The sequence below is a fragment of the Garra rufa genome, chromosome 5 (assembly GCF_049309525.1).
Source record: "Garra rufa chromosome 5, GarRuf1.0, whole genome shotgun sequence".
NCBI classification, from domain to species: domain Eukaryota; kingdom Metazoa; phylum Chordata; class Actinopteri; order Cypriniformes; family Cyprinidae; genus Garra; species Garra rufa.
Window position 1 is genome coordinate 28,607,460 of NC_133365.1, and position 26,365 is coordinate 28,633,824.

General features: G+C 37.3%; 3 protein-coding genes across 3 annotated transcripts in view; all 3 read right to left on the reverse strand.

The window, feature by feature from the left end:
* exoc3l2a (exocyst complex component 3-like 2a) overlaps positions 1-758 on the reverse strand; it is a 14,713-nt gene extending 13,955 nt beyond the window's left edge. The window contains exon 1 of the mRNA XM_073840041.1: positions 752-758. Coding sequence (XP_073696142.1) covers positions 752-758 — 7 coding nt within the window. The remainder of the gene's footprint in view (positions 1-751) is intronic.
* A 6,524-nt stretch (positions 759-7,282) lies between these two features.
* Positions 7,283-14,798, reverse strand: ppp1r14aa (protein phosphatase 1, regulatory (inhibitor) subunit 14Aa). Its single transcript, XM_073841281.1, has 4 exons — positions 14,608-14,798; positions 12,052-12,126; positions 11,340-11,372; positions 7,283-7,912 (listed from the first exon to the last, which is right to left on the reverse strand). The coding sequence occupies exons 1-4, from the start codon at positions 14,785-14,787 to the stop codon at positions 7,748-7,750; spliced, it is 453 nt and encodes a 150-aa protein (XP_073697382.1). The 5' UTR covers positions 14,788-14,798; the 3' UTR covers positions 7,283-7,747.
* A 6,209-nt stretch (positions 14,799-21,007) lies between these two features.
* On the reverse strand, positions 21,008-26,365 carry dlb (deltaB). Its single transcript, XM_073841081.1, has 7 exons — positions 26,150-26,365; positions 25,754-25,993; positions 25,120-25,186; positions 24,766-25,023; positions 23,915-24,276; positions 22,968-23,184; positions 21,008-22,520 (listed from the first exon to the last, which is right to left on the reverse strand). Exons 1-7 carry the CDS (start codon positions 26,198-26,200, stop codon positions 21,868-21,870), a joined length of 1,848 nt encoding a protein of 615 aa, XP_073697182.1. The 5' UTR covers positions 26,201-26,365; the 3' UTR covers positions 21,008-21,867.

Genomic DNA, 26,365 nt, shown 5'->3' on the forward strand with positions numbered 1-26,365 from the left:
AACTGTATTTCCATATCGGCTAATACAATGTCAGATAAAAATAAACATTTTACAACATAACATCATAAATACAATATAATTTTATATATTTTATATTTTTTATAACATATTTTTATACAATTCAACAAACATTTTCTAAAATTCAACTTAGACAAAAAGACAAGATTTAGTACAATTCTATAAAAGATTTTTTTTTTATGTACTTGTTTAATAATTTCCATGAAGTCCTTAAAAGTTGATAAAAATCCCTGTCTCATAAAATTATAAATTGAACAGCCAAAAAAATATGTTTTATAGACAAGTTGGAGCTATAGTATTGTTAAAGACTATAGAAAAAAAATTGCATTTTGTATATTCTTGGCCTAAACAGTCCATGATAATACTATACATTCCAGTGTTTGATTTCATGACATGATACATTTAATTGGTATGGGAAAAATTTGGATCTCCACTTGACGTCCAGTGTAAGTCCTGAAGCTAACCAGTTAAAAGGGGACATCAGATGCCCATTTTCCACAAGTTGGTATGATTCTTTTGACCTTTTTACCTTGTCAAAAACACATTTGTTCACAGCGTTTCGGTGCATGGCTCTTTAAATTATAATGAGCTACTGCTCACCCCACTCTTCTCGTCCGTTTTCTTGTGTATTTGGTTACCATCAAAAACAAAACTAATCCACTGCATCCTCAGTAGCTCTGATGTCGGGAGAAAATTAAGACTCTTATGACTCTTAAGCACCTGCATCGCTTACAAGACATTGTCATTGCTACAGCTGCTTGAGCACACAGAAAATGACAGACAACTTATAACTGGCTGAAATATGCTAATACGGGACAGTCCGTCAGCTGTCGTGGGCGGGGCCTGAGCAGTATGATATCATATTGCTCAGAAAATCAAAACAGCTTGACTTAGACTGTTAAGGTTATTTGGGGATTTAAAAGAGGAGTGAATGGATTTGTTTCATTGTAGAATGGTTGTTTCCATACACTGCTAAGACATGTTTATATGCCAAGTTGCCAACACCATGTAAAAGTGAATTTTGCACTTGATGTCCTACTGCTATATATTATGCATATTATAATTCTCACCTCAGTAAAGTCATGATCTCCTCTGAGGCTCGTCGATAGTTCTTCTTTTTCTTTCCTGAGGCAGGTGTTGCCGGGAGGGTGGCACTCCGAAGTGAAGGAGTGGCACCCCACACGTTTCTTCCCGTTATACGCAGCCCCTTCCCTAATTTGCCAAGGGTCTTCAGTGGTGACGAGCCACAGATTCGTTCCAGAGTTCCTCTCTTTTCTTTTGATCCCTCAGTGACCTTTGACCCTCCACGCTGCTCTGCATTTGCCTCATTCTCCATTGCTTCGCTCACCTGGGATGATCTCTGGTAGTCTTGTCCCTTCTCCCAGACCCCACCTTCTTCGTTATTCCACCCCATGCCTGCCCACGCCCCCTCAAATGGATTCAGATCGGATGGTGGCAGAATGAGGTCCCCGTTGGTATGGTTACTCTTTAGGATGAGTTCACCATTACCGAGAGTACTCTTTTGGAGATCACCATTGCTGTGGTTACTCTTGATCCTCCTGGGCAGCCTCTTGAGGATGGGCATTCTGGCACTTGTTAACTAGAAGACAAAACAGACATTGGAACATAGGTCAGAATCAGTTGTCTCATTAAAATCTCATCTCATTAAATAGAGCGATTTTCACAACCCATCATCAATCTGCCATATTGGCAACATATGTAAACAATGCCACTGAACCTAACGAAACTTGCATATTTTGCTGATTATTGCTGCTGAAAATGGTCAATTATTGTCACGTTTTGGGCCGTACTAATCGGCCAGACTGGGAAAAACATTTTGAGTACTATAAACTGCCAAAAGTTATAACAAATCAAGGTGCAAAAAACTGTCTGAGGAACAAAAGGCATTTGTGGTTGGCCAAACTGAACCAGGATTTCCAGGGCAAGAATCTTAACAACATTCGTGTTTGCTCTCATCATTTCCTGTCAGGTAGGTGAAATATTAGGTTAATTTAATATCTTTATTACCTATTACCTTTTGTTTGTCAAAATATTGCACCCTTTCCTGCTTACTTCTAAATCCTTCTCTGTGTGATTTAACAGCTTCCACATACTTTTTTTCATGGTTTAGACATAAATTAGCAGAACAACATATTCAGTAGTACATTAACTGTGCAGTCCATGCTGTTGTTTACATCTGAGTATCTCCAATATGGCTAGGCATCTGGGTAACTGACCAAACTCTTTATTAAAATACATTTGTATTATGTATTAAGATCTGATATTAAAGGTTTTTCCAAACAGTTGAGGTGAGTTAACAGCAGTAAACGTAAATGTATTAAGAGCATTTTCTCAGAGGAGGGAGGCAAGGGAGCCAGTGTCTCCTCAAAATATTGGATAAGAAAGTAGTAGAAGATCGTAGTACAAAAATAAAACAATGCCAATATTACAACATAACATTAAAAAGTGTATAAATCACCTATTTTACTAAAGAAACACTGTCCAACAGCGACACCAGCATGTAAAGTTACAACAGGAGTCTGCGTCTCTCTCGCCTTCCCTGAGCGTATTGAGTTTTAAAAAAGTCCCATTAAGGCAAGTCATTTCACTCGGCGGCCATCTTTAAAACACTTCTTGGGCATGCAAGTGCAGCTACTATCTCTTTGAATGGGGAACATCAAATTCCCCAATACTGTTTGTCAAGCTTACGATTATATTTCATATTTGATGGCGTTAAAAAAATGCTTACTTTTCAGGCTAGACCAGCCAGTTTGCATGCGCAGTCCTAAGTGCACTATTAACGGCAGCTGCAGTGACGCGACAACTCCACTGATTAGTGATTGGCTCTTTTATTCAGAAGGCGGGGCTTCCCACGAATACTGATTACATTGTATGTTTATTTAACCAAGAAAATGTGACTGGGACAAGAAATTACATTTGATAAAAAAAAAAAAAACTTTGCCTCTTCATTTTAGAAGACCACCGAACACCACTAAAATGTATATTGCGTGTATTATATTGTGTTGGAAGTGAAATTATATTTCATGAACACATAATCTATAAAAATTCAATTATTCATTTAAAGGATCTAAACCAGATTTTCTTGCATATTGTATCACGTCAGTAAGCATGTCTGAAGTCTATGTGTCCTGTTCAAGGTAAGCAGAGCTGAAACCTGTTCAAACCGCCTTTATCAGGTCTGTCTTAAATGACTTTGCCTTGTTGCATTCTCATTGTTCAGTATTCCGGTGAGCTGAGTGCATTAACAGCATATGTATGTGTGTATGTGTGTATTCTTTGAGGAAATTAGCAGTTTTTAAGCTCCTATAATGGAAGCTTCCATCCAGATGTGTCAGAATAGTTTCCTGTCCTCAGAGTTTCTCAGAACATACACACTCTTTACTCAAACGCAAACACCAAACACACATTCACTTTCTGCAAAGTCTCTCAGGGGACTAATAAAGTATCTACCGACAAATTCTACACAATCTGCAATCTACATGTTAAAAATGTTCAGTATTTAGGGGTATCTATCAACGGGTCAACATTAAGAGCATTCCTTTTGCAATTTAAACAAAGCCTCCTGAAATATATATTAAGATAAAGAGGTGAAGATAGAGTAGGAGGGAAAGAGAGAGAACAACGGAGGAAGGGAGAGGGAGGAAGGTGCTGTTGTGTAGCACACAGTGACCCCTGTGATTGTGTTTCAGCATCCCTGCTTTGCGTTATTTCTCAGCAGAGTTCCCCTGTTGTTGTGGTTAAAGACCTGGGCCGGGAACCAAAAGGTTCTAGGTTCAAACTCTTTAGTTTTAACAATCATAAGCCATTACCGTTGTACCTTGCATTTGCGTCAGCTGTATGACTACTTGCATCTCTCACCTAAATTACACTGACCTATTTGGTTATTTATTGTCTGGATTCCAGGTGGAAATTCAGCAAGTGTTTTTGTTCTTACATAATTCCCGGGAAACCATCACATGTAAATGTTGATGCTTAGAAAGGAACGAGATGTGTATTTCTCTAATAATATGTATATGTCTAGAGACAGACAAACATTAAACAAACATTAACAAATGAAAAATTAGAACAGGGTGGCCACAGAATCTAATAGTCTGGAGCAGAACTTGATTACCTACATAAAGGAAATGAAAGCACAATGAATTGCTGAGTTTTAGCAAGAAAAAATGTGCTTGGCAAAGGATTTCACTCTATCAGCATCAGATAAATATCAAATAAAGAACAATTAATTAGTGCAGTTAACAGGTAAAAAACAAACAAACATACAAATTAAATAAAATTGTGATCCGTTTTTAGCTAAACTTTAAAAGCATCAACACTAGTAACCTGGACTTTTGATGACCCTTCAGAAATTTGTTGTATGGTAGTTACACATCTAAAAACTACACTCTGCGGTATAGAGTAGTGTGCAAGAAACTGAATTATTTGTTCCAATTTGTTTAGCAAAAGATAGAGAGTTAACTAAATATCTGAATTACTGAAATAGTACTGTCTAAAAAAAAAAAGAATTGCTGGAGCTGTTAAATTGGCCAATCACTAAATTAATTAAACTATTTATTTAATGTGTTTGAGGTTTAGATCAGGGAGCAACTGTAAAGTGTATATAAATAACGAAATACATATGTCTGTGGTTATATATATTTATTTATTATTTGATTGTATTTTTTTAAACATTCAGATTTTTTAAGTCTCTTCTGCTCACCAAGCCTGCATTTATTTGTAATACATTTAAGTACAGCAAAAAAAAGTAAAATTCTGGAATATTTAAAATAACTGTTTTCTATTTGAATATATTTTAAACTTTAATTTATTCCTGTGATTTTACCGCTGAATTTTTAGCATCATTACTCCAGTCACATGATGCTTCAGAAATCATTCTAATATTCTGATTTTACTGCTAAAAAAAAACATTTATTATTATTATTGTTGTTGAAAACAGCTGAGTAGATTTTTTTCAGGTTTCTTTGATGAATAGAAAGTTCAGAAGAATAGCATTTATCTGACATAAAAATATTTTTTAACAATATAGTTGTCCTTATTAACACTTTAGATCAATTAAAAGCATCCTTGCTAAATAAAAGTATTCATTTCTATAATTTCTTTCCCTAATATATATATATATATACTGACTGACACTATACTTTTGAACTGTATAGTGTATAATGTAAAAAAAAACTGTTTATTTCAGATAAATGCTGATCTTTCTATACAAAGAATCTTGAAAAAACTGTTTTAAAAATTGATAATAATAATAATGTATCTTGAACAGCAAATCAGCATATCAGAATGATTTCTGAAGGATCATGTGACACTGAAGACTGGAGTAATGATGCTGAGAATTCAGCTTTGCATCAGAGGAATTAATTACATTTTGAAATACATTCAAATAGAAAAGAGTTATTTTAAATGGTAAAAATATTTCAAAATTGTACTGTTATTGCTGTACTCAAATAAACACAAGCTTGGTGAGCAGAAGAGACTTCTTTAAACATTAAAAAAACATTTCACTAACTATAAGTAATTTTACAGGTCTTTTGTTCTTACATACTTTGCATAGTGACTTTTACTTTTACTTAAAAAAAAAAAGAGGATTTTAGTTTTAATATCAATAACATGTTGAAATTGAAATAATAATGTGACTAATTTATCATCTTTATTTACAAAGAAAACTGAATTTGACTGATAATGCAACTAATAATAAAAATCTAAATATTTATTTTGATAATAACACAAACATACAAGCACAAGGACATATGCCTCCCTTACCTTATGCTGCAGTGGGCAGTCAGCTCAGGGCAAATCCATTCCAGTGTCTGTGCAAGTGATAGAGGACCTATCAGAAAAGAGAGGGGCAAAGTGTGTGTGTCACTCTCCAAGATTTGGGGCCTTGTATTGGAATGTCGGAGGCAGCCGTTCGGTTTGCTACCAGATGATGATGCATTTTCCTGAGGAAAAAGAGACACCCTGCCTAAACAAACAGACACACACACACACAAAACCAACAACACATATACAGCTTCAAATGCACAGGCAGGTACACATATATTCACATAAGTTGATTTACCCTTGAACACACATAAACATACAACTATTCACAGAGATAATGTTTTGACAAACAACGAGCACCTCAACAGTTATTTCTTATAATAATGTTCTTAATCTTAAACAGTTGACATATTAACTGAAACTCATAAGACTCTCTTATTAGAATAGATGGAATTGGCTATTCTAGTGATTCTCATATTTAAATGCTTAGCATTTATCACAAAAAAAAATTATCAAATGCTCACTGTTGCTTCAAAAGAAAACACAATGCATTAAGAAACAGGGTGAAAACTTTTGGAATTTGAAGATCAGGGTAAATTTAACTTATTTTGCCTTCTGAGAAACATTTAAGTATTTTCTGTAGCACCTAAAGGGCAGTACTAAATAAAAAAATATGATATTTAGGCAAAATAAGAAAAATGTACATATCTTCATTCTGTTCAAAAGTTTACACCCCTGGCTCTTAATGCATCATTTTTCCTTCTGGCACATCAGTTAGCATTTGAACCTGCTGTAATAGTTACATATGAGTCCCTCAGTTGTCTTTAGTGTGAAAAGATGGATTTCAAAATCATGCAGTCATTGTTGGAAAGGGTTCAAATACATAAAAATGCTGAAAAACCAAATTACAGCAGGCAGTTTAACTGTTCAGGGCAAACAAGGGACTCATGAACAACTATCACTCAACAAAAAAACAAAACAAAAAACACAGCTGTGGATCATTCAGGTAGCAAAACAGTATTAAGAATCAAGTGTATGTAAACTTTTGAACAAGGTCATTTTTATAAACTCAACTATTATTTTCTATACTATTACAACTATTATTGATCTTTTCTCATGTGGACTATATGTAAACATATTTTATGTGAAATATCTTATTCAGGTCAGTATTAAATAAAAAATAACATGCCTTTTGTAGGATCCCTCTTATTTTGGTAAAATAACATTTAACAGATTCTGCCAGGTGTATGTAAACTTTTGACCTCAACTTTAAATAAAATCTGTCATCACCATCAATACCTGCCTTAGTGTCTTGTAGGCCTAGTTGTTTAGTGTACCTACAGGTGAGAGGCACTAAAATTCAGAGAGAAGTGCATGTGTCTGCCTCTGTATTACTTCTCCCTCTGGTGGGCGATAGATTATAGCACACCCCAGCTCAACACGATGCTCACTTTCACCTGCCATTAACACCACACACAAATTCAACATTACTGTTACTTTTATTAAACATTTATTGCATGAAATCTACAGATTCATAAACATTAACTTTCACAATATGTCCATATATATAATGACTCCTCAGATTTGGAACTTTCCTGTGATTGTTAACACATTTAAGTATAGTATTGTGAATTTGTGGGGAAGAAGATTCCCGTAGATAACCAACATCACCAGATTAAGCTTTAAATATAAAATTGCATACTGCTAGGTTCACTAATCAATCAAGCAAAGAGCCCTGCAAACAAATTAATGCTACTGCATAGATTTACTTACCAACAGTGATGAGCAATTTTACAACTGAACTGTTAATATAGCACTCGTATGAGTTTGTAAACAAACACCTCACAGTTACTGAGTTGCTAAACTAGTTGGATACTTTGTATGTGTGTCCTGAGTCTGTGTTAGGGAGCCCAGTCCAATGAGCAATTATCCAAACTGAATGCAATCACAGTGTCTGATGTGTTGGATGTTGATGGTTGCCTCTGTGATGATGGATGTTGCCATGATGATGGGGGTAAGTGTGGAGACAGGGATGCTCGATTCCCTCATTCTGCAACTCTTCCTGTTTATGGAGACCATGCAGCTTCTCCAACAGCTCGGCAATAAAAGCCTAAACACACACATACACACAGGTTAACATTCAAGGGGTCATGAACTGACAAATCAAAATTCCCTTGATCTTTTAACACATATAAGGTCATTGTACTATAAAACATCTTGTAAGTTTCAGAACTCAAAACTTTCTCATTAGTTTAAAAACAGCTTATATTGAAGACAATCTGCCAAAATGACAGGTTGTAGAATGTGACACTTTATGATGAAATAGTGTGGCGAAACACCGCCTCTACAGAAGATCAACGCCTGCTTCTACATCACTACCTGTTTACCCCCGCCAACCGATTCATGCATGTAGTGTAAACAACGAGAGAGGTTTACATCGAAATCAAACAATAAAATTGTCATCAGTAAGAACTTGGTCCTTGGTTCACTTCATTTCATCGCAGATTTGTTTACAAACAGCACAATTCAACACAGGATTTTCAGTAAGATTGACACTAAAAGACAATGCTGCAGCTATATTGAATCTGAAAGTAATGTAGCAACACACAAGTGAGAGTAACTGTTTTTATTATGTGGCCATTATTGCTTTGTTTGTCATTATCAGTTTGATATGTACTGAGTATTTCTGCGTTTTTAACCTGAATCACAGCAGCATCTATCTGTGAAGGATGTAGGCTGTCAAACATAAGTGTTAGCCAATCATAGTAGAGGGCATTTACTTCCGAGTTTACAATTCACCACACCTATTCAAACAAAGCGTTTAGATGAGGGGGGTAAAACAGGACAGAAAATAGACTATTACTTCTAAATTATGTTTTTAATCTAAAAATTTTGATAACATTGTAAGGGTACCTCAGAGAATAGCACAAAATAATAATAAAAAAAAAGGCAGTTCATGACCCCTTTAATCTAGGTGTACACGCTTATAGAAATTGTACTTAACACATCGCAATTTAGGACAAAGTAGCCAACTGTAAAACTTTATAAATACTCAAGTAATAGTTAAATGTTACTGGTATCTTAATCATTACACAAACTGTAATAATAATCTTGTATGCGATTACAGTGGCCAAAATTATTAGAACACTAGTATATTCACCAGCTAAAAAAAAGGTCCGTTTATACTTCCATATATTTTCCATTCATTTAGCCATTAACTGTAACAGCCATTAACAGCCAGTGCTCCACACAGAGATCTGATCTCATCATCATCCAGTCTGTCTGGAATGACATGAAGAAACAGAACAAACTGAGGCAGACTAAATCCAGAAGAAATGTGGCAACGTCTTCAAGATGCTTTAGGAAACCTACCTGCAAAGCTACAGTACTGTTAAAAGTTTTAAACACTTGTATAAAATGCTGTAAAATGAGGATGCTGTCAAAAATAATCTCATAAATAGTTTTTCTTTATCAATTAACTAAGTTAAATCAACATTTGGTGTGACCATCCTCTGCATTTAAAGCAGCTTTTGCCTTAGGTGCACTTGTGCATTATTTTCCAGGTAGCTTTGTACGTATATAGGTCTCTTGAAACATCTTGGAGACATTGCCTCAGCTCTTCTATATTTAGTCTGTTTCAGTTTGTTCTGTTTCTTCATGTCATTCATTCCAGACAGACTGGATGATCATGAGATCAGATCTCTGTGTGGAGCACTGGCTGTTGTCAGACTCCTTGTGCAAACAAATCTCAATTAATTATTACAATTAATGGCAAAATAAATGCTTGGAAATGTAAACTGATATTTCCCCCTGACACACTACAGCAAAAGATAGAAACAACTGACTTAAAACCATTTTTAGCTGTTGAAAATACTTGTGTTCTAATAATAATTTTGGCCACCACTGTAGGTATGTTCCATAATTAAAGTAGATGTTAAAAAAAACTTTGAAAATAGGCTGTAAAATATTATATAACATGCAAAAATTATCTTAACATCTACTGGTTGTTCAGAGTTAACGTAATCTAAAACTCTTAAATACCTTCCACAGACTGTATGATTACAGTGCCTTGCGAAAGTATTCATCTCCTTTTTTGGGTACAATTTGTTATGTTGCAGCCTTATGTTAAACTGTTTTACATTACGTTTTTTTCCACATCAATCTACATCTCATACACCATAATGACAAAGCACAAAACAGGTTTGTAACAACTTTGCAAATTTATTAGAAATAAAAAACTGAAAAGATCCCGTTGCATAAGTATTCATACCCTATTCTGGGACACTTAAAATTTAGCTCAGGAGCAAAAACCAAGTCCTGAGGTCAAGATAACAAGATAATGGAAGATGATTGGAACAACTAGGACTCTAGAAAATGTCTGCCAGCCCCATTCAAGCTGACAGAGCTTGAGAGGTGAAAAGGTGAGGCAAAGAAGGCTGTAAAGGTGCTTCAACTATGTACTGAGTTAAGGGTATGAATACTTATGCAATGTACTTATTTCAGTGTTTTATTTTTAATAAATTTGTACAATTTGCAAATCTGGTTTTTGCCTTGTCATTATTATGGTGTATGGAGTGAAAACTGATGCGGGGAAAAACTATTTTAAAGCAGTTTACCATAATGCTGCAACAAAACGAAACGTGAAAAAATGAAGAGGTATGAATACTTTTGCAAGGCACTGTATGTGTACCAGTCAGCAGTTTGTTTACACTGTTAGGGGCCATTCACACACGATGTGTTTTTCTATTTCACTGTGCAACTTATCCATTGTTTTTCTATGTAAACACAAGCTAGATGGACGTGTTTTACCACAGTGTGCATGTCTTATGTCTTTTGCAGCATCTCGGAATGACACAGCATTCTAAAAGTTAAAATTAGATAGTTACACTAAGTTAAAACACAACTCTCCAAAATGCATTTTCCCCTACTCCTCTGGCCAAGTCTTGCATTTGTTAAAGCAAAAACATGTTCTTAATCAAACTGAAAATGTTGAGAATTGCACCCTGCTGTCTCAAATGTGAAAACTGATCACATTTTTCAGATCTCAGTGTTCTCTTCTGCTTATTTATGTGTGAGGTAAGTGCCACGTTCCTCTCTGCTGATCCTCCATGATGTGTCAGCACTTCAACACTAGCTTACCCAGAGGCACACAATCTTCTGCGCATACACGCAGAGTAACAATCATGTACACACACTAATCAAAAGGCTGAGAGTGAACATTGTTAAAGAGCCCCAGTGAAAGAATAGCTTTGTGCTAACTGAGAGAAATAGGGGCATGGGGAAAGAAAGAGAACAAATCATTCATTCATTGTGATCATTGTGAGAAACGCGTGGAAGGGAGTGTCAGCCACTGCAGCGTTCCTCAGAGAGAGAGATGGGGAGAGTGGGAAAGAGGGATGAAGAGGTAGAGTAACAAAAGGATGAGAAAATAAGAGAGGTCCATAGAGGGGTACTAAGGATGAGTAGACAGAAAGATAGAAAAACAAGAAAAACATTAGGAAAGGCTGATTTGCGAATTGAAGGATTGATAAAAGTACCTCAGTGCTGCTGCTGCAGGTTTGCAGAAGAACCTATAAAACAAATGTAAACAAATTCATTCTTGATTGTCATTTTAAATAACTTTAACCAAATGCAATTAAATTAAATGAGCCTATAAAGTCAATATTACTAATATCATTTACAACTGTAAACTAATGTGCACACAGTAGAGAATATAAAGCCTTAAATGGTTCTGTTTTGTCATTCAGACAAATAAGAGGCTAGGGGAGAGTCCATAAGTGAGGGGGGCTCATTTCTGAGAAAAATGCTGAAAAGGGGCTTCCTGCAAATACTCATGGCAGAAAAGCTCTGGCATTCACTCACCATCTTCATCTAAAAGTAAAATGTCAGGCTGCTGACCTCAAGGTCAATGGTCCTATCTTCTACATGTTATTTTCATGGGAGATACAAACTTTAAAAATGGAAAAAAGAGCCAATATTTTTTGGGGGAAAAGGAGAGGGAGAGAGAGATTCAAGTAAGAGATTCTCCCAGTGCAGGGAAAAAAGCTTTGTTTCTTTTCTGCATTTCTCCTCGGTCTTGTTGTCTAATAAACCCAATATTGTATATTATGAATATTGTTGGCTCTGACAAATTTTGGCACCCTTTGCTTTTGTAAGTTTGGATAAAAGCATCAGTTTAATGCATAAATGTAAATATGGCAAGACCTAAGTACAGGATGTGGTGTGAGTGTAAGAGGAGGATTATGGGACCTGTAGTTTGTGTGTTCGCTCTTCGTCATTTGGGAGATCCAACAAATCATCAATGTTCACTTCCTCTGGCATGTCCTCCAAAATAAACACAAACAAAACAGCAAAAGTTATTATGGGTTCTGAAACAATTATCCAAGAACTAATCAAAGAACTAACAAAAAAAAACACACACAGCAGCTATTAGAATTTAATAAAATACTGCAGAAAAGGCACTATGACAAGTCAGTAATATACAGTTGAGGTCAAAAGTTTACATACACCTTGCAGAATCTGCGTAATCTTAATTATTATACCAAAATAAGAGCGATCACAAATGCATGTTATTTTTTATTTAGTACTGACCTCAAAATACATATATTTTACATAAAAGAAATACATAGTCCACAAGAGAAAATAATAGTTAAATTTATAAAAAAAAAATGACCCCATTCAAAAGTTTACATAAACTTGATTCTTAATACTATTTTTTTACATGAATGATCCACAGCTGTTTTTTTTTTGTTGTTGTTTTGTTTTGTATAGTGATAGTTGTTCATAAGTCCCTTGTTTGTCCTGAACAGTTAAACTGCCATTCCTAAGGTTAAGTCCCACAAATTCTTTGGTTTTTCAGCATTTTTGTGTATTTGAACCCTTTTCAACAATGACTGCATGATTTTGAGATTCATCTTTTCACACTGAGGATAACTGAGCGATTAATGTGCAACTATTACAGAAGGTTTAAATACTCACTGATGCACCAGAAGGAAACACAATGCATTAAGAGCTGGGGTGAAAACTTTTTTTTTTTCTTTTTAAAGATTTGCAGATCAGGGTACAGTTAACATATTTTTTTTCTACTGGGAAACATGTAAGTATGCAAAAATATATATATTTAGGCAAAGTAAGAAAAATGTACAGAACTTCATTCTGTTCAAAAGTTTACACCCCTGGCTCTTAATGCATTGTTTTTCTTTCTGAAGCATCAGTGAGCATTTGAACCTTCTGTAATAGTTGCATATGAGCCCTTAGTTGCCCTCAGTGTAAAATGGATGGGAAAAGATGGATCTCAAAATCATACAGTCATTGTTGGAAAGGGTTCAATTACAAAAAAGATGGAAAACCAAAGAATTTGTGGGATCTGAAGAATTTTTCTGAAGAACGGTGGGCAGTTTAAAAATGACTAATGAACAACTATCACTAAACAAAAAAAAAAAACAGCTGTGGATCATTCAGGTCACAACAAAGTATTAAGAATCAAGCGTATGTAAACTTTTGAAGAGGGTCATTTTTTTGACTATATGTAGACATCTTTTATGTGAAATATCTTATTAAGGTAGGTACTAAGTGAAAACATTACATGCATTTTGATCCCTCTTATTTTGGTAAAATAATTAAGATTTTGCAGATTCTACAAGGTGTATGTAAACGTTTAGCCTGAACTGTAGATAAAGATATCCACAAGACATGTTGCTCCCACAATTACAGCATACAGCAAAATTATGGCCCCACCACACAGGTATGCATTAATGTATGTATGTATTTCAGTTCATAACACTGCATGTTATATGTCATTGTTCTTTAATTTTTCAGCATCCTTCAGTTTCAGCATCTCAGAATATCTTCTCAATATTCTCAGTGGGAAACCTTCTCCTACACAAGCTGAGGAGGAAATTGAGATAACAGATCACATAACACAACTCTCGAGAGACAACTCTGCCGTCTCTTACTGTGGGACAGCGTCTCACTACACACACAGCTTATGTTTAAACTTCCTGTTGTTGACTGTTTCTCAGGGGGTGCCCATGTAAGGTAGCAACAGAACTGAGTGATCCCCGCCATAAATGAGGGAGAGGAACCAGGACCTCCTCCGGTACCTCCAGAAGCCTCGTCCTCCTCACCTTTTTTGGGCAGCCAGCTTTGCTAACAGTATCCAACAACTAATATTGTTCTGTCAGACATACAGTTGTCACAGCATTCATCACACACTTACATTTCATCACTTACATTCCATTTAAAAGAGGTGCAAATACAGACTTTTAAAAGACGTCAACCTTTCATTTCATCGAGTGCTGTAAAGTGTTTGTATTTCATGTACTTATTTTTTATGCATGCAAGTATCATTCTTATTCTTTAGATACTTATTCTCTCTCTACAGACTTTTTAAAACTAAGACTGGTGCATGCATGCATGTTCATGAGCTTGAAAACTAAACAATATAACTTTAGTTTGACAAGTTGTAAAGTCAGCTATGCAGAAATTAACACACTTGTTAACAACATGAATTTACTAAAGATAAAAATAGGTGAATATACATATTTGAGCCTAATTTTAGGAGTTATATGTATGAAGGTTTGTGGTCAGCTTATTGGAGAAGGAACTGTTGCACATTTCAGCAGTCAAAGATTTCAAAACAACCTATGACACAGCATGCATCTGCACAACATTTGGAAATGCTTTTGTTCATTTTTCTATCAAAATACGTTTGGTTGTTGGTTTGTTTCCAGAGGTAATCAACCTGTAGCTTCCAGCGTCAACTCTGCACCAGCTACACCTGTAAGGATGCGCCTGGACACTTACCTTTCCATCGTACAGCTTGTCCAGCCCTTCGTCGATCCATTTCTCCACGTCCAACCTTTTCTGAAGCTGTTTGCGGTTGTATTTCACCGTAACGCGTGATTGCCGCTTATGTAAGTTCATCCCGTGCTCTCTAGCGTTGTCTAAATCCGGGGAATGACCGGTATGTATCTCCTCAGCCATGTTTCATGTGCCTGTGCTTGTCTGAGAATGAGCGCTTGGAGGAGCGCGCGGACAAAAGAAGCTGAACGCTGAGTGGCGCGCGCTCAGCATGATTGGAGGTAGGACGTCAGATGCTCGTGAATAATTTTTTTTTATTATTATTAAATTTGTTTGAAATGGCGTGATATTAAAGCAGAAGTTTACTTTTAGAATGAACATCTTCTGTTAATTTACTCACCCCCATGTCATTAAAGATGTTCATGACTTTTTTTCTGCAGTCGAAAAGAAATTAAGGTTTTTGAAGAAAACATTCCAGGATTTTTCTCCATATAGTGGACTTTAATGGTGGCCAACAGGTTGAAGGTCCAAATTGCAGTTTCAAAGGGCTCTACACAATCCCAGCCGAGGAATAAGGGTCTTATCTAGTGTTTTCTATGAAAAATATAAATTTATATACTTTTTAACCACAAATGCTCCTTGCACTAGCTCAGCCTCAGGTATTATGCAATCACGCACGCGTGGAGTAGGCGGAAGTTTCCACCCTGTGTTTACAACGCGAATGTGCAAAGAAAGTCAAATGCCCTTTACAAAGAAAGGTAATACAGCCATGGGCGTAAATTTCATTTAACAGTTGGGGGGGACAATAAATATAAAATTTCTCATGAGCAATTTTTGAAGGGGACGCAAAATAATACAGTCAAATTGTACTTATAAAGATACAAAACAATAAAAACAAGAAATTAAAAAAAAGGTTTAAAATTTTATTTAAAGTGATGTTTGTTCGAACGTGACACAGTGCTCATTTAGTAAATGCACAGCTAAATGAAACTCCTCACATTCACGACGAGCGGATCTCGATCCCGGGTCTCCGGCACGGGAGGCGGACGCATTAACAGAAACACTAAAGGCTGCGCCTACTAACATCGCTCGCTAGTTTATCTCTAGAGATCAGGGGAGTGAGGTTTACCTGCACAGCACCTTAGCTGGCCTCTGTTAAACAATATTCTAATTGTGGCCGTTAATGTTACGTTAACATTATGCCAAGTCGTCACGAATAAAACAATGCATGGGAAACGGCTTTGGCGTCTTGCAGTGCATTATGCAACAAACTATGGTAAACAAGCTAATGTTAACTAGATAAGTAATATTTTAATCGCTAATATAGCAGATTCATGGAAAATTACATCGGTAATCAGCATTTTTGCCGCAACTAATTTATGAATGAGTCTGCATCAACTACATTAAAGAGAATCGCTTTAATAAAATACCCTATTTACTGGAGTTCAGCATATTGGAGAGGATTCTGGTGGGTAGAAGTCCTCCACTTCCACACTGCTCTCAGAACTGCTGTAGCTGCTTTCGGCATGCGTGTGTTTACATTGTCGGTGTGCAAATTAGAAGAATTTATTCACTTATTGTCACTCCCATTTTAATGCAGTCTCCGCCTTGTCTCCACACTGTACCCCACCCCTTATCCCCAGTGAACAACGCCCCTTTTCAGAAAGTTTTTTAAACCAGAGGTGTGAAAAGCACCTCTGAAACAGGGGGATGTTGTGACACTTTAAAGATGCAATTCTTTCTAAAGGCGCGTCCAATGAGGAAATGGCATGTCAGGATCGTCAGCTTTATTTAAAAAAAATATTTCCTTACTATTTCCCCCGACACATTCATAGTAATTACTTTTGCCGGTGCTTTGTGGCAAGCTTTAGGCCAGGGGTCCCCAAACTAAGGCCCGGGGGCCTTAGTTTGGGGCTGAACAATGCCAGAGACATATTTTGAAAATGTAATTTTAAATATGTTTTACTTATATCATGTCGGTATTTGATAATAAAGGTTGGCTTTCAAACAAAAAATTCCCTTAGTTATTAACATAGGTATAATTATTAAATTCACTAACAGAATGGTACATTCAACGTAATGTGTCATCGCGATCGAACAGGTGATGCGCGAGCCACCTAGAAAAAAGCAATGACAAAATGACTCAATAGCATTTGAGGTGAAACTAGCACTGCTTGTGGGACAAGTGCAAAAGCAAAACTTCACTCATCTCCCAGTTACCCAAAGTTTTTCTCGGTTGGTTGTGCATCTTTTTCTTCCACACTTTTTTTCTTCAACTCAACTTACTGTTAACATGCTTGGATACAGCACTCTGTGAACAGCCAGCTTCTTTGGCAATCAATGTTTGTGGCTCACCCTCCTTGTGAAGGGTGTCAATGATTGTCTTCTGGACAACTGTCAGATCAGCTGTCTTCCTCATGATTGTGTAGCAAAGTGAACCAAACTGAGAGACTATTTTGACGGCTCAGGAAACCTTTGCAGTTGTTTTGAGTTGATTAGCTGATTGGCATGTCATTATATTCTAATTTGTTGAGATAGCGAATTTGTGGGTTTTTGTTAAATGTGAGCCAAATCATGACAATTAAAAGAACCAAAGACTAAAACTACTTCACTCTGTGTTCATTCAATTCATTTAATACACAAGTTTCACAATTTGAGTTGAATTACTGAGATAAATGAACTTTTCGTGACATTCTAATTTACTGAGAAGCACCTGTATATCTTTTGAAAAGAAATGATAATTTGTCTGTCTGGTGCATAAAAAATAATAAACTATTCTAGCATTAAAAGGTATAATAAATACAGGTAAAATCATAATAAAATAATAATAGTAGTCAGTCCGGCCCATGGAATTTTATTTTATAAACCGACCCGTCCCTCCATTAAAGAAAAGAAAATTAGGTGGCCCTCTCAGAAAAAAGTTTGGGGACCCCTGCTTTAGGCCATTGCGTTGCGTGCCAAACTGTGCTGAAGGCATGCTCGGTGCTGGCCCTCGGGTTCGGGTTGCACTTGTATTAAAGGTCCACTGAAGTGCCTTGAAACACGCAGCGTTATTCTATGTGGTGACGTGCTTTTAACTGAAACAAAAACATATCGCCCAGCCCCGCTCACTTATTTTGAATAGCCAATAGCGTTTCATTTATATCTCTTCAGGCCAGAGTCGTTAAGCTCGGTAAAGCCGCATTTGTAGCTTATGACAGCCACAGACTAATAAATTACCCCACAGATTCAATATGAAACTCATAATCATACTGAGGCTGTGTAGTTTAATACATGCCGATTGCACATATGAGCGCATATGATCTGCTCCGTGTATTGCGTCTCTATGTAGGGGGTGGGACAATACAGACTCTAGAGAGCATTTGATTGGACAGAACGTTTGATGAGAAACTGAAGTGCACGGTGATATCATCAAAATCGTTGATTCATATTGGCGGAAGTGACGAGACTGTAAGATTTGAATGCCCATATCTTGTAAACGCGAATTTTGTCGTTGTTTTGAAGCACACTAGCTTATAGATAATCTTAAAGATAATATATTCATACTAAAAGCCAAAAAACTTTAATTTTGATTTCAGGGGGACTTTAAGCTTGTGTCTATTATGATGAATATGCCGATTAAACATATATGCTTTCTTGTTTATTTTTAATCAAGACAAGTCAAGTCAAGATTATTTATACAGCGCTTTTTACAATACAAGTTGTGTCAAAGCAACCTTACAGTATTAAAATAATAAAGTAAAATGTCGATAATAATGCAAGAGTTCCATATTGTAACAAAGTCAAATTGGGGAGGAGTCATCTGGTTCCCATGGCCTTGTGCCAGTGGCCGTTTAGGGTAGGAGTTCTTTCTTGATGATCTGTCTCTGGGGCTCATCTAGTTGACATGGTATCCGCTGACATTCGGCTGCAGGTGTTGATCCACCATCTGCTCTAGGTTTGGACTGGATCCGGGGGACTGCAGTGACCATCTGATCTGGATACGGACTGGATCTGGTGGCTATGGTGACCTGGGAATAAGAAACAAACAGACTAATATTAATGTAGATGCAAGAGTTCCAAGTTGCCACAGAATCAGATTGGAGAGGACTCATCTGGTTTTCGCTGTCTTGCGTCGATGGCCGTCTAGGTGATGAGGTCTTCACTGATGATCTGTCTCTGGGGCTCATCAAGTTGACGTGGTCTCTGCTGACATTCAGGGCTGTAGAGGATATCTCTGGGAGCTGATGGGTACGGACTAGATCCGGGAGACTGCAGTGACCATCTGATCTGGATACAGGTGGCTACGGTGACCTCGGAGTAAGAAGGAAAGATACTAATATTAGCGTAGATGCCATTCTTCTTTTGATGCAACGAGTACATCAGGTGTTATAGGAAGTGTCCCTGGTTCCGGTTGACCTAAATAATGCAGCCTAACAATCCTTTAACGGATTTGGATTATGAAATGTATTAAGTGTAGGCCAGGTTAAAAAGATGGGTCTTTAATCTAGATTTAAACTGACAGAGTGTGTCTGCCTCCCGAACAGTGTTAGGTAGAATGTTCCAGAGTTTGGGCGCTAAATGTGAAAAAGATCTGCCGCCCGCAGTTGATTTTGATATTCTAGGTACTATCAAATTGCCGGAATTTTGAGAACGCAGCGGACATGAGGGACTATAATATGATAAGAGCTCGCTCAAGTACTGAGGAGCTAAACCATTCAGGGCTTTATAAGTTATTAGCAAGATTTTGAAATCTATACGATGTTTACTAGGGAGCCAGTGCAGTGCTGACAAAACCGGGCTAATATGGTAATACTTTCTGGTTCTAGTAAGAACTCTAGCTGCTGCATTTTGGACCAGCTGGAGTTTGTTTATTAAGCGTGCAGAACAACCACCCAATAAAGCATTACAATAATCTATCCTTGAGGTCATGAACGCATGGATTAACGTTTCTGCATTTGACATCATGAGCATAGGTCGTAATTTCGATATATTTTTTAGATGAAAAAATGCGGTTTTTCAAATGCTAGAAATGTGGCTTTCGAAGGAAAGATTGCTATCGAATAGTACACCTAGGTTCCTGACTGATGACGACGAATTGACAGAGCAGTCATTGAGTATTAGACTGTGTTTTAGGTTATTACATGCAGAGGTTATAGGTCCAATAATTAACACCTCTGTTGTTTCAGAATTTAGCAGTAAAAAATTTCTTGCCATCCAGTTTTTTATTTCAACTATGCATTCTGTTAGTTTTTCAAATTGGTATGTTTCGCCGGGCCGTGAAGAAATATAGAGCTGCGTATCATCAGCATAACAGTGAAAGCTAACACCATGTTTCCTGATGATATCTCCCAAGGGTAACATATAAAGTGTAAAAAGTAATGGCCCTAGTACTGAGCCTTGAGGTACTCCATACTGCACTTGTGATTGATATGATACCTCGTCATTCACTGCTACGAATTGATGCCGGTCAGATAAGTACGATTCGAACCAAGCCAGTGCAATACCACTAATGCCAACATAATTTTCAAGTCTATTTAAAAGAATATTGTGGTCAATAGTATCAAACGCAGCACTAAGATCCAGTAGTACTAATAGAGAGATGCATCCACGATCGGATGACAGGAGAAGATCATTTGTAACTCTAATAAGAGCAGTCTCAGTACTATGATACGGTCTAAAACCTGACTGGAAATCCTCACAGATACCATTTTTCTCTAAGAAAGAACACAATTTTGAGGACACTACCTTTTCTAGTATCTTTGACAGAAAAGGGAGATTTGAAATTGGTCTGTAATTGTTTAATTCATTGGGATCAAGTTGAGTTTTTTTAATCAGAGGCTTAATAACAGCCTCTAGTAGCTAGCAAAAAAATAACAATTTCCAGGTGACTCACAACCCAGCAATTAAATATTAAAAACAGATTCTGTTGTGTGGACCCTTTTCAATTTTGTATTTTTGATCCAAAACGAAATTTTAAAATATGAAAAACAAGACAATTTTAATTTTTTTTTTTCTGATTCAAAATCAAATAACAAAAAAAAAAAACAATCAGATTTTCATTTTTTGATTTTCATTTATGTTTTTTATGTTTCTATTGTTTGTTTTTTTCAGCAGGGATATGGAGAAAATTCCTAGAATGATTTCCTCAAAAACCTCAATTTCTTTTCGATTGAAGAAAGAAGGACATGAACATCTTGAATGACATTGGGTGAGTAAATTATCAGGAAATTTTCATTCTGTAAGTGAACTAATCCTTTAATCAAACATTGTAAAAGAAAAAAAAAGAGTTGAAAGAATGAGATATTTCTCATATAATTTATTTCTTTCATTAAAGTAACAAATACATGTACAAAATAAATTAACATAAATTTTTTTACAAAGACAAGACAATGATTGAAAGCAAAAGTACAAAAATGCAAAATAGAAACTTAGGCATGAACTTAGAATTAAATTAATAGGAAACATCTGGCAAAGAAATAAACATTCATTAGACATAAACCCCACTGAAGAAAATTAGATTTTATGCAATTTAACATAAGAACCAATGACACATGTCCCCATATCAGTCGAGGAAGAAAACACACTGCTTAATACGCAATACAAAACTGGAGCAAAATCTTACCATTTGGTCTTAAGAACATAGTATAATCATATTCCTGACTGTTGCTTGCTTCCTTTCTATACACATTTTTATTTATTTTTTATTTATTTTTTTTATTTAAAACACCTGTTGCTGGCAACATCCTGGCAAAAAAGAGATATTCTCATCCTTATGAGAGAAAAGTTTTATACAGAGCCCAGAGTTTGACTAGAGAACACCTAATCCTTATGCTCTTCAGTTTAACCTACCTAATTCTCTTTCAATAGAGGTATTTCCTTACTTAGTTCTCTTTGTATAGAGTTATTTTCACTTCTTTATCTTTGTATAAAGATATCAGTTCTCTGCGTATAGATTTCTGCAACCTAAGTTTGTTTCAGCTTTCAGGGCTCCTGTCTGTCTTCATATGGAAACACAGATTCACAAAGCCCAGCACACAACAATGTGCTTGTTTCTTTTAGTTTTTGGTTTACAGAGTCTTCCACCTATACAGATGGCAAAGGTCCAATCCCTTATTCAGTCATTACATACTTAATTCATTCATTCAAGCATTCATTCATATTTTTTAAGACAAAAGCAAGTGCTACATCCAAATTCTTATCCCTGCATGTGAGTTTGTGTGTCTGTGTATATGCTCACTGGTCTACATTAGTGTATGTGTGAGTGTACAAGTGTGTGTTGCCTTATCTAAGTCCTCCTCCAGCACTCCACAGGAAGTCCTGCCCAGCAGGCAGTGTGTGAGAAGCCGCCAGTGAGATTCTGCCCTCAGTGTTGCAGGGTTTCACCTGAGTGAAGTCTCTGTCATAGGGATAGTGCTGCCTGTCTAAATTATTAACCGTCTCCAAATCATTAAACACAGAATCGCACAGCTGCTGTCTGCGCAGTCTATGCCTTCTCCTTCGAAACACCACCAGTCCCACACACACTCCCAAAAACACAGCCAGCACACCTAAGACACATGACACAGCCACTGCTGAAGGTGAGGTCCGTCCAACCCGGGGGGCCATCAGCTCCATACCTCCCTGCACAGGAAACTCGCAGTTTGGACCCATGAACCCAGGCAGACACTGACACACCGGCCCGGAGAAGTGTGTGTAGCACGTTCCTCCGTTGAGGCATGGGTCGGTGAGACAAGCGTCTGCTCGGAGGCTGCAGTTTTTACCGGTGAAACCTAGCGTACAGGTGCAGGTGTACTCGTTAATGCCATCTTGGCAGGTTCCGGCATTTTGACACGGGTAACGGGCACAGTCGTCAATGTTTGTCTCACAGCGAGGCCCGGAGAAACCAGGGCGACAGCGGCACAGAGCACTAGCACCCAGATCTACACACTCACCACCTACAACAGAAGAGAGAAGAGGTTTCATATGAGCAGAGAGGAAGTGTAACAGATACTGTAACAGTAGCATGTATGTTTAGAACAGGAACCACTTAGTGGAAAGTTTAAGATGCTCTTTTAATAGAATCAAACTGAAAGGTGACTACAGTTGTCAAACAATATTTTTAGTGAACTTAAATTGCTTAAATTAAACTATCTTGTATGACTTTGGAAGTGCATGGGTCATGTGTTCTACTTTATGGATTTTTGTCCTTTTTGGAGCTTGAGAGGCTGTGGCCAACCGTTTTTATTGTATGAGCAGTGTAAGGATTCTTTAAAACTTTCACATAAGAAAGGAACCCAACATGAGGATTAGTAAATGATAGAATCTTTGCCTTTGGGTGAACTACCCATTTAAGTAAAATCAATTTTGTTGATGCATTGTCCACAGTCAGCACAAATGCTTACCATTGGCACAAGGTTTGTGGCTGCATCGGTCCAGTCTCTTCTCACAGTTGGATCCGGTAAAGGTTGGGGGGCAGCGGCAGACGTAACCACCAGTGAATTTTTCTTCACATGTCCCTCCGTTAAAGCAGGGGTCATCCGCACACGTCATCGCAATGATCTCACAGTTCTTCCCATAGAATCCCTGAGGACATGTACAGGAGTAATCATTCTCCAAATCCTGCAGGGGTAGAGAAAAATACACATATTAGCAAAGTGTAAACATAATTCCAAGTTTCAAATCATTTTTGATCGGTGCACATTTGAACACATTTACTTAACCTAAATCATGACATATAGTTACATTTTTTTCTTCATTTATTTATTTTGAAATAAAATGCATTAAATTAAACCTGTTGAAATTTATTCCTTTGATTTCAAAGCTGAATTTTAGCATCATAACTCATCAACACTTATATTCTGATTTGCTGCTCAAACAACATTTATTATTATTATTGTGTTGAAAACAGCCAAGTATAATTTTTTTTCTTTACATTCATCAAAGAATCCTGAAACAATGTACTGAGCTGTTTTAAATATTGATGCTAATAATAATAATTAAAAAAATGTTTCTTGAACAGCAAATCACATTAGAATGATTTCTGAAGGATCATGTGACACTGAAGACTGGAGTAATAATGCTGAAAATTCTGGTTTTATTACAGGAATAAATTACATTTTTAATTTTATATCCAAATAGCAGTTTTTGAAATAGTAAAACTATTTCACAGTATTACTGTTTTTGCACTTTAAATTTAAAAAAATGTGTGCTTGGTGAGCAGAAGAGACTTCTTTAAAAAGCAGTAAAAATCCTACTATTCAAAACTTTTGACTGGTAGGGTATACTTTTAACTCATGTCTGTTAAATATGTAAATACTGTTTTATTATTATCATGTGAGCATAGACTTACATTGCAACTACCACCATTCTTGCAGGGGTTGCAGTCGCACTCGTTAATCTCCAGCTCACAGTTTGTGCCCCCATATCCTGGCCGGCAGGTGCAGGTGTAGCTGCCCTGTCCAGTGTTAGTGCAGGTGGCGCCATTAGCACAGGGTTTGTGATTGGTGCAGTAGTTGAGGTCCTGGTTACAGAAGAGGCCTCCCCAGCCCTCCTTGCACACACATTGCCACGGCTGCGAGCAGGTCCCGTGCAGGCATCCCGGGTAATGCACACACTCACTGCAGGATGGCCCCTGCCATCCCAGACGACACTTACATTCACCAGGTGACTCGCAGTAACCGTGCCGCTCACTGCAGTCCGAAGAGCAGATGGCTGTGGGAAGAGACAGAAAGGGGGGTTACATACACCACACACACACACACACACACACACACACACACACACACACACACACCACGCCCCCTGGAGAGGGCAGATGAATGGGTGTGTTAAGTGTTGGGGCCAGCAGCTGGTGAGCTGACAGAGGTAATGCACTCTTTTGTATTTTGAGCTGTGGCAAGCGTGCACACACACACACACACACACACACAGAGTGAGAGAGAGCGAACGACCCTCTAGCATGTATCTGTTGGGTTTCTTTGTTCGGCTGAACAAAAGAAGTGTAGAAGCTCAGCTTCCATCAGACACACATGCACACAAAGATTTGAGAGATAAGGGGATGTATTGCTGCAGCTCAAGTTCCAACACACAAACCACTATCACACTTAAATACAGAGCAATCAGGAAAGGGAGTGGGACTGCTTCTTTTAAGAGTCCCAAACCTCTGATCATCTGAGACACACACATACAGGTGGTACTCACGGTCAGAGCAGTAGTCTCCACGCCATCCCTCCAGGCATTCCCTGTTCCCGTTTTCATCACAGGTGTAGTGTCCCAGCGTGTCGTCACGAGGACGGCAGTAATCCGAACACGCCTCGCCGAAGTAAAACTCATCACAGAAAACATGATACGAGTAACGGAGCTCGCTCTGATCACCAAAATGAACATCCTGAGACCAGTCTTCTCCAATCGCCAAGCGCCTTCGTGTTGCCAAACGACTGATCAGGTTGTTTTGATTCTCTGTTGTGGAAATTAAAGAAAAAATTAAGTTCAAAATACTAATTGAACAAATTGTTAATAAAAATAAAAAAAACTCCACCAAACTGTGTAGCCCACCTGTGTAGTCATGATGCTCTTTGGGGGACTCTGCATACCATGCTTCAATAATAAGAGAAAATGTCCCCTGAAAAGAACAAAATGTTGCTTTAGATCTTAAAAGCAAATGAAAACAGATTTGCTCATACCGAAAAGTAAACATTCTTCATTATCTTCCATTGACTTTCACTTATTTTTGTTTTGAACTGATCATTTCTGACTGCTGGATGGTCGTCTGCATGGTTAAGTGTTTAGGTAAATGTAGGGGCACCTGAATAAATAGGCAGTAACGCAAAATAGTTGTCTTATTCATTATTTACTCAGATCAGCTTACTAAATATGACCCTGGACCACAAAACCAGTAATAAGTAGGCCTAATAAGTAGCATGGGTATGTCAAAATTATTGATTTTTCGTGTTCCATTAAGATATTTTGTAAATTTCCTACCGTAAATACAGGGTATCAAAACTTAATTTGTGATTAGTAATAGCATCGCTAGGAACATTTGGACAACTTTAAAGGCAATTTTCTCAATATTTGGATTTTCAAATAGTTGTATCTCGGCCAAATATTGACTGGTTTTGTGGTCCAGGGTCACAAACACACTATTAAATAATGGAATAGTTTGCACTTAATTTAGTGTAATGAACTTTACCGGCCACTTGAAGTGAAAAGGCACCCGGATGGCTGCGCTGTTGGCTATGGAGCTCTGGTCCGCTCGCAGGACGTTTGTCTGACCGGTTCCGAAGGTGCACGGAGGTTCAGCGGAGATGACGTCTTCCGAATGCTTGAGGCAAATCCTGAAAAAGATGTTGCAGTCTCGCGTCCTCCTGCAGTAGCGGCGTGTGGTGCTGAACGAGTGAACTTTCAATTCAAATACACCCGATGAAGCCACCTGTTCAAGAACAGAAAACCCGTATGTGACTTCTGAATCTTTTTGAAATAATAGGCTAAACAATACTCTACCTAGTTGACAAATATATATACTGTAAACACGAGAAACTTTAAATATGGGTTAAGTATAAGCCATGAACATGAACTGGCTGCTTACCAACTGCAAAAGCGACACCGACAGCAGGCAGTACAAAGACAGATGCGCCATCTCGTTTAGTTAATCCTAAACTTTATTTCAAGACCACACAGGTATCTTCATCCGTTGCTTCTTTCCAAGTTTCAAAGTGTTTGGAGACCAAGAAAAAACAGTTAGATGTCCTGGTACGAAATCCTCAGCAGGTCCATTAAAGTCCACTGTGTCTTCGGAGGAAAA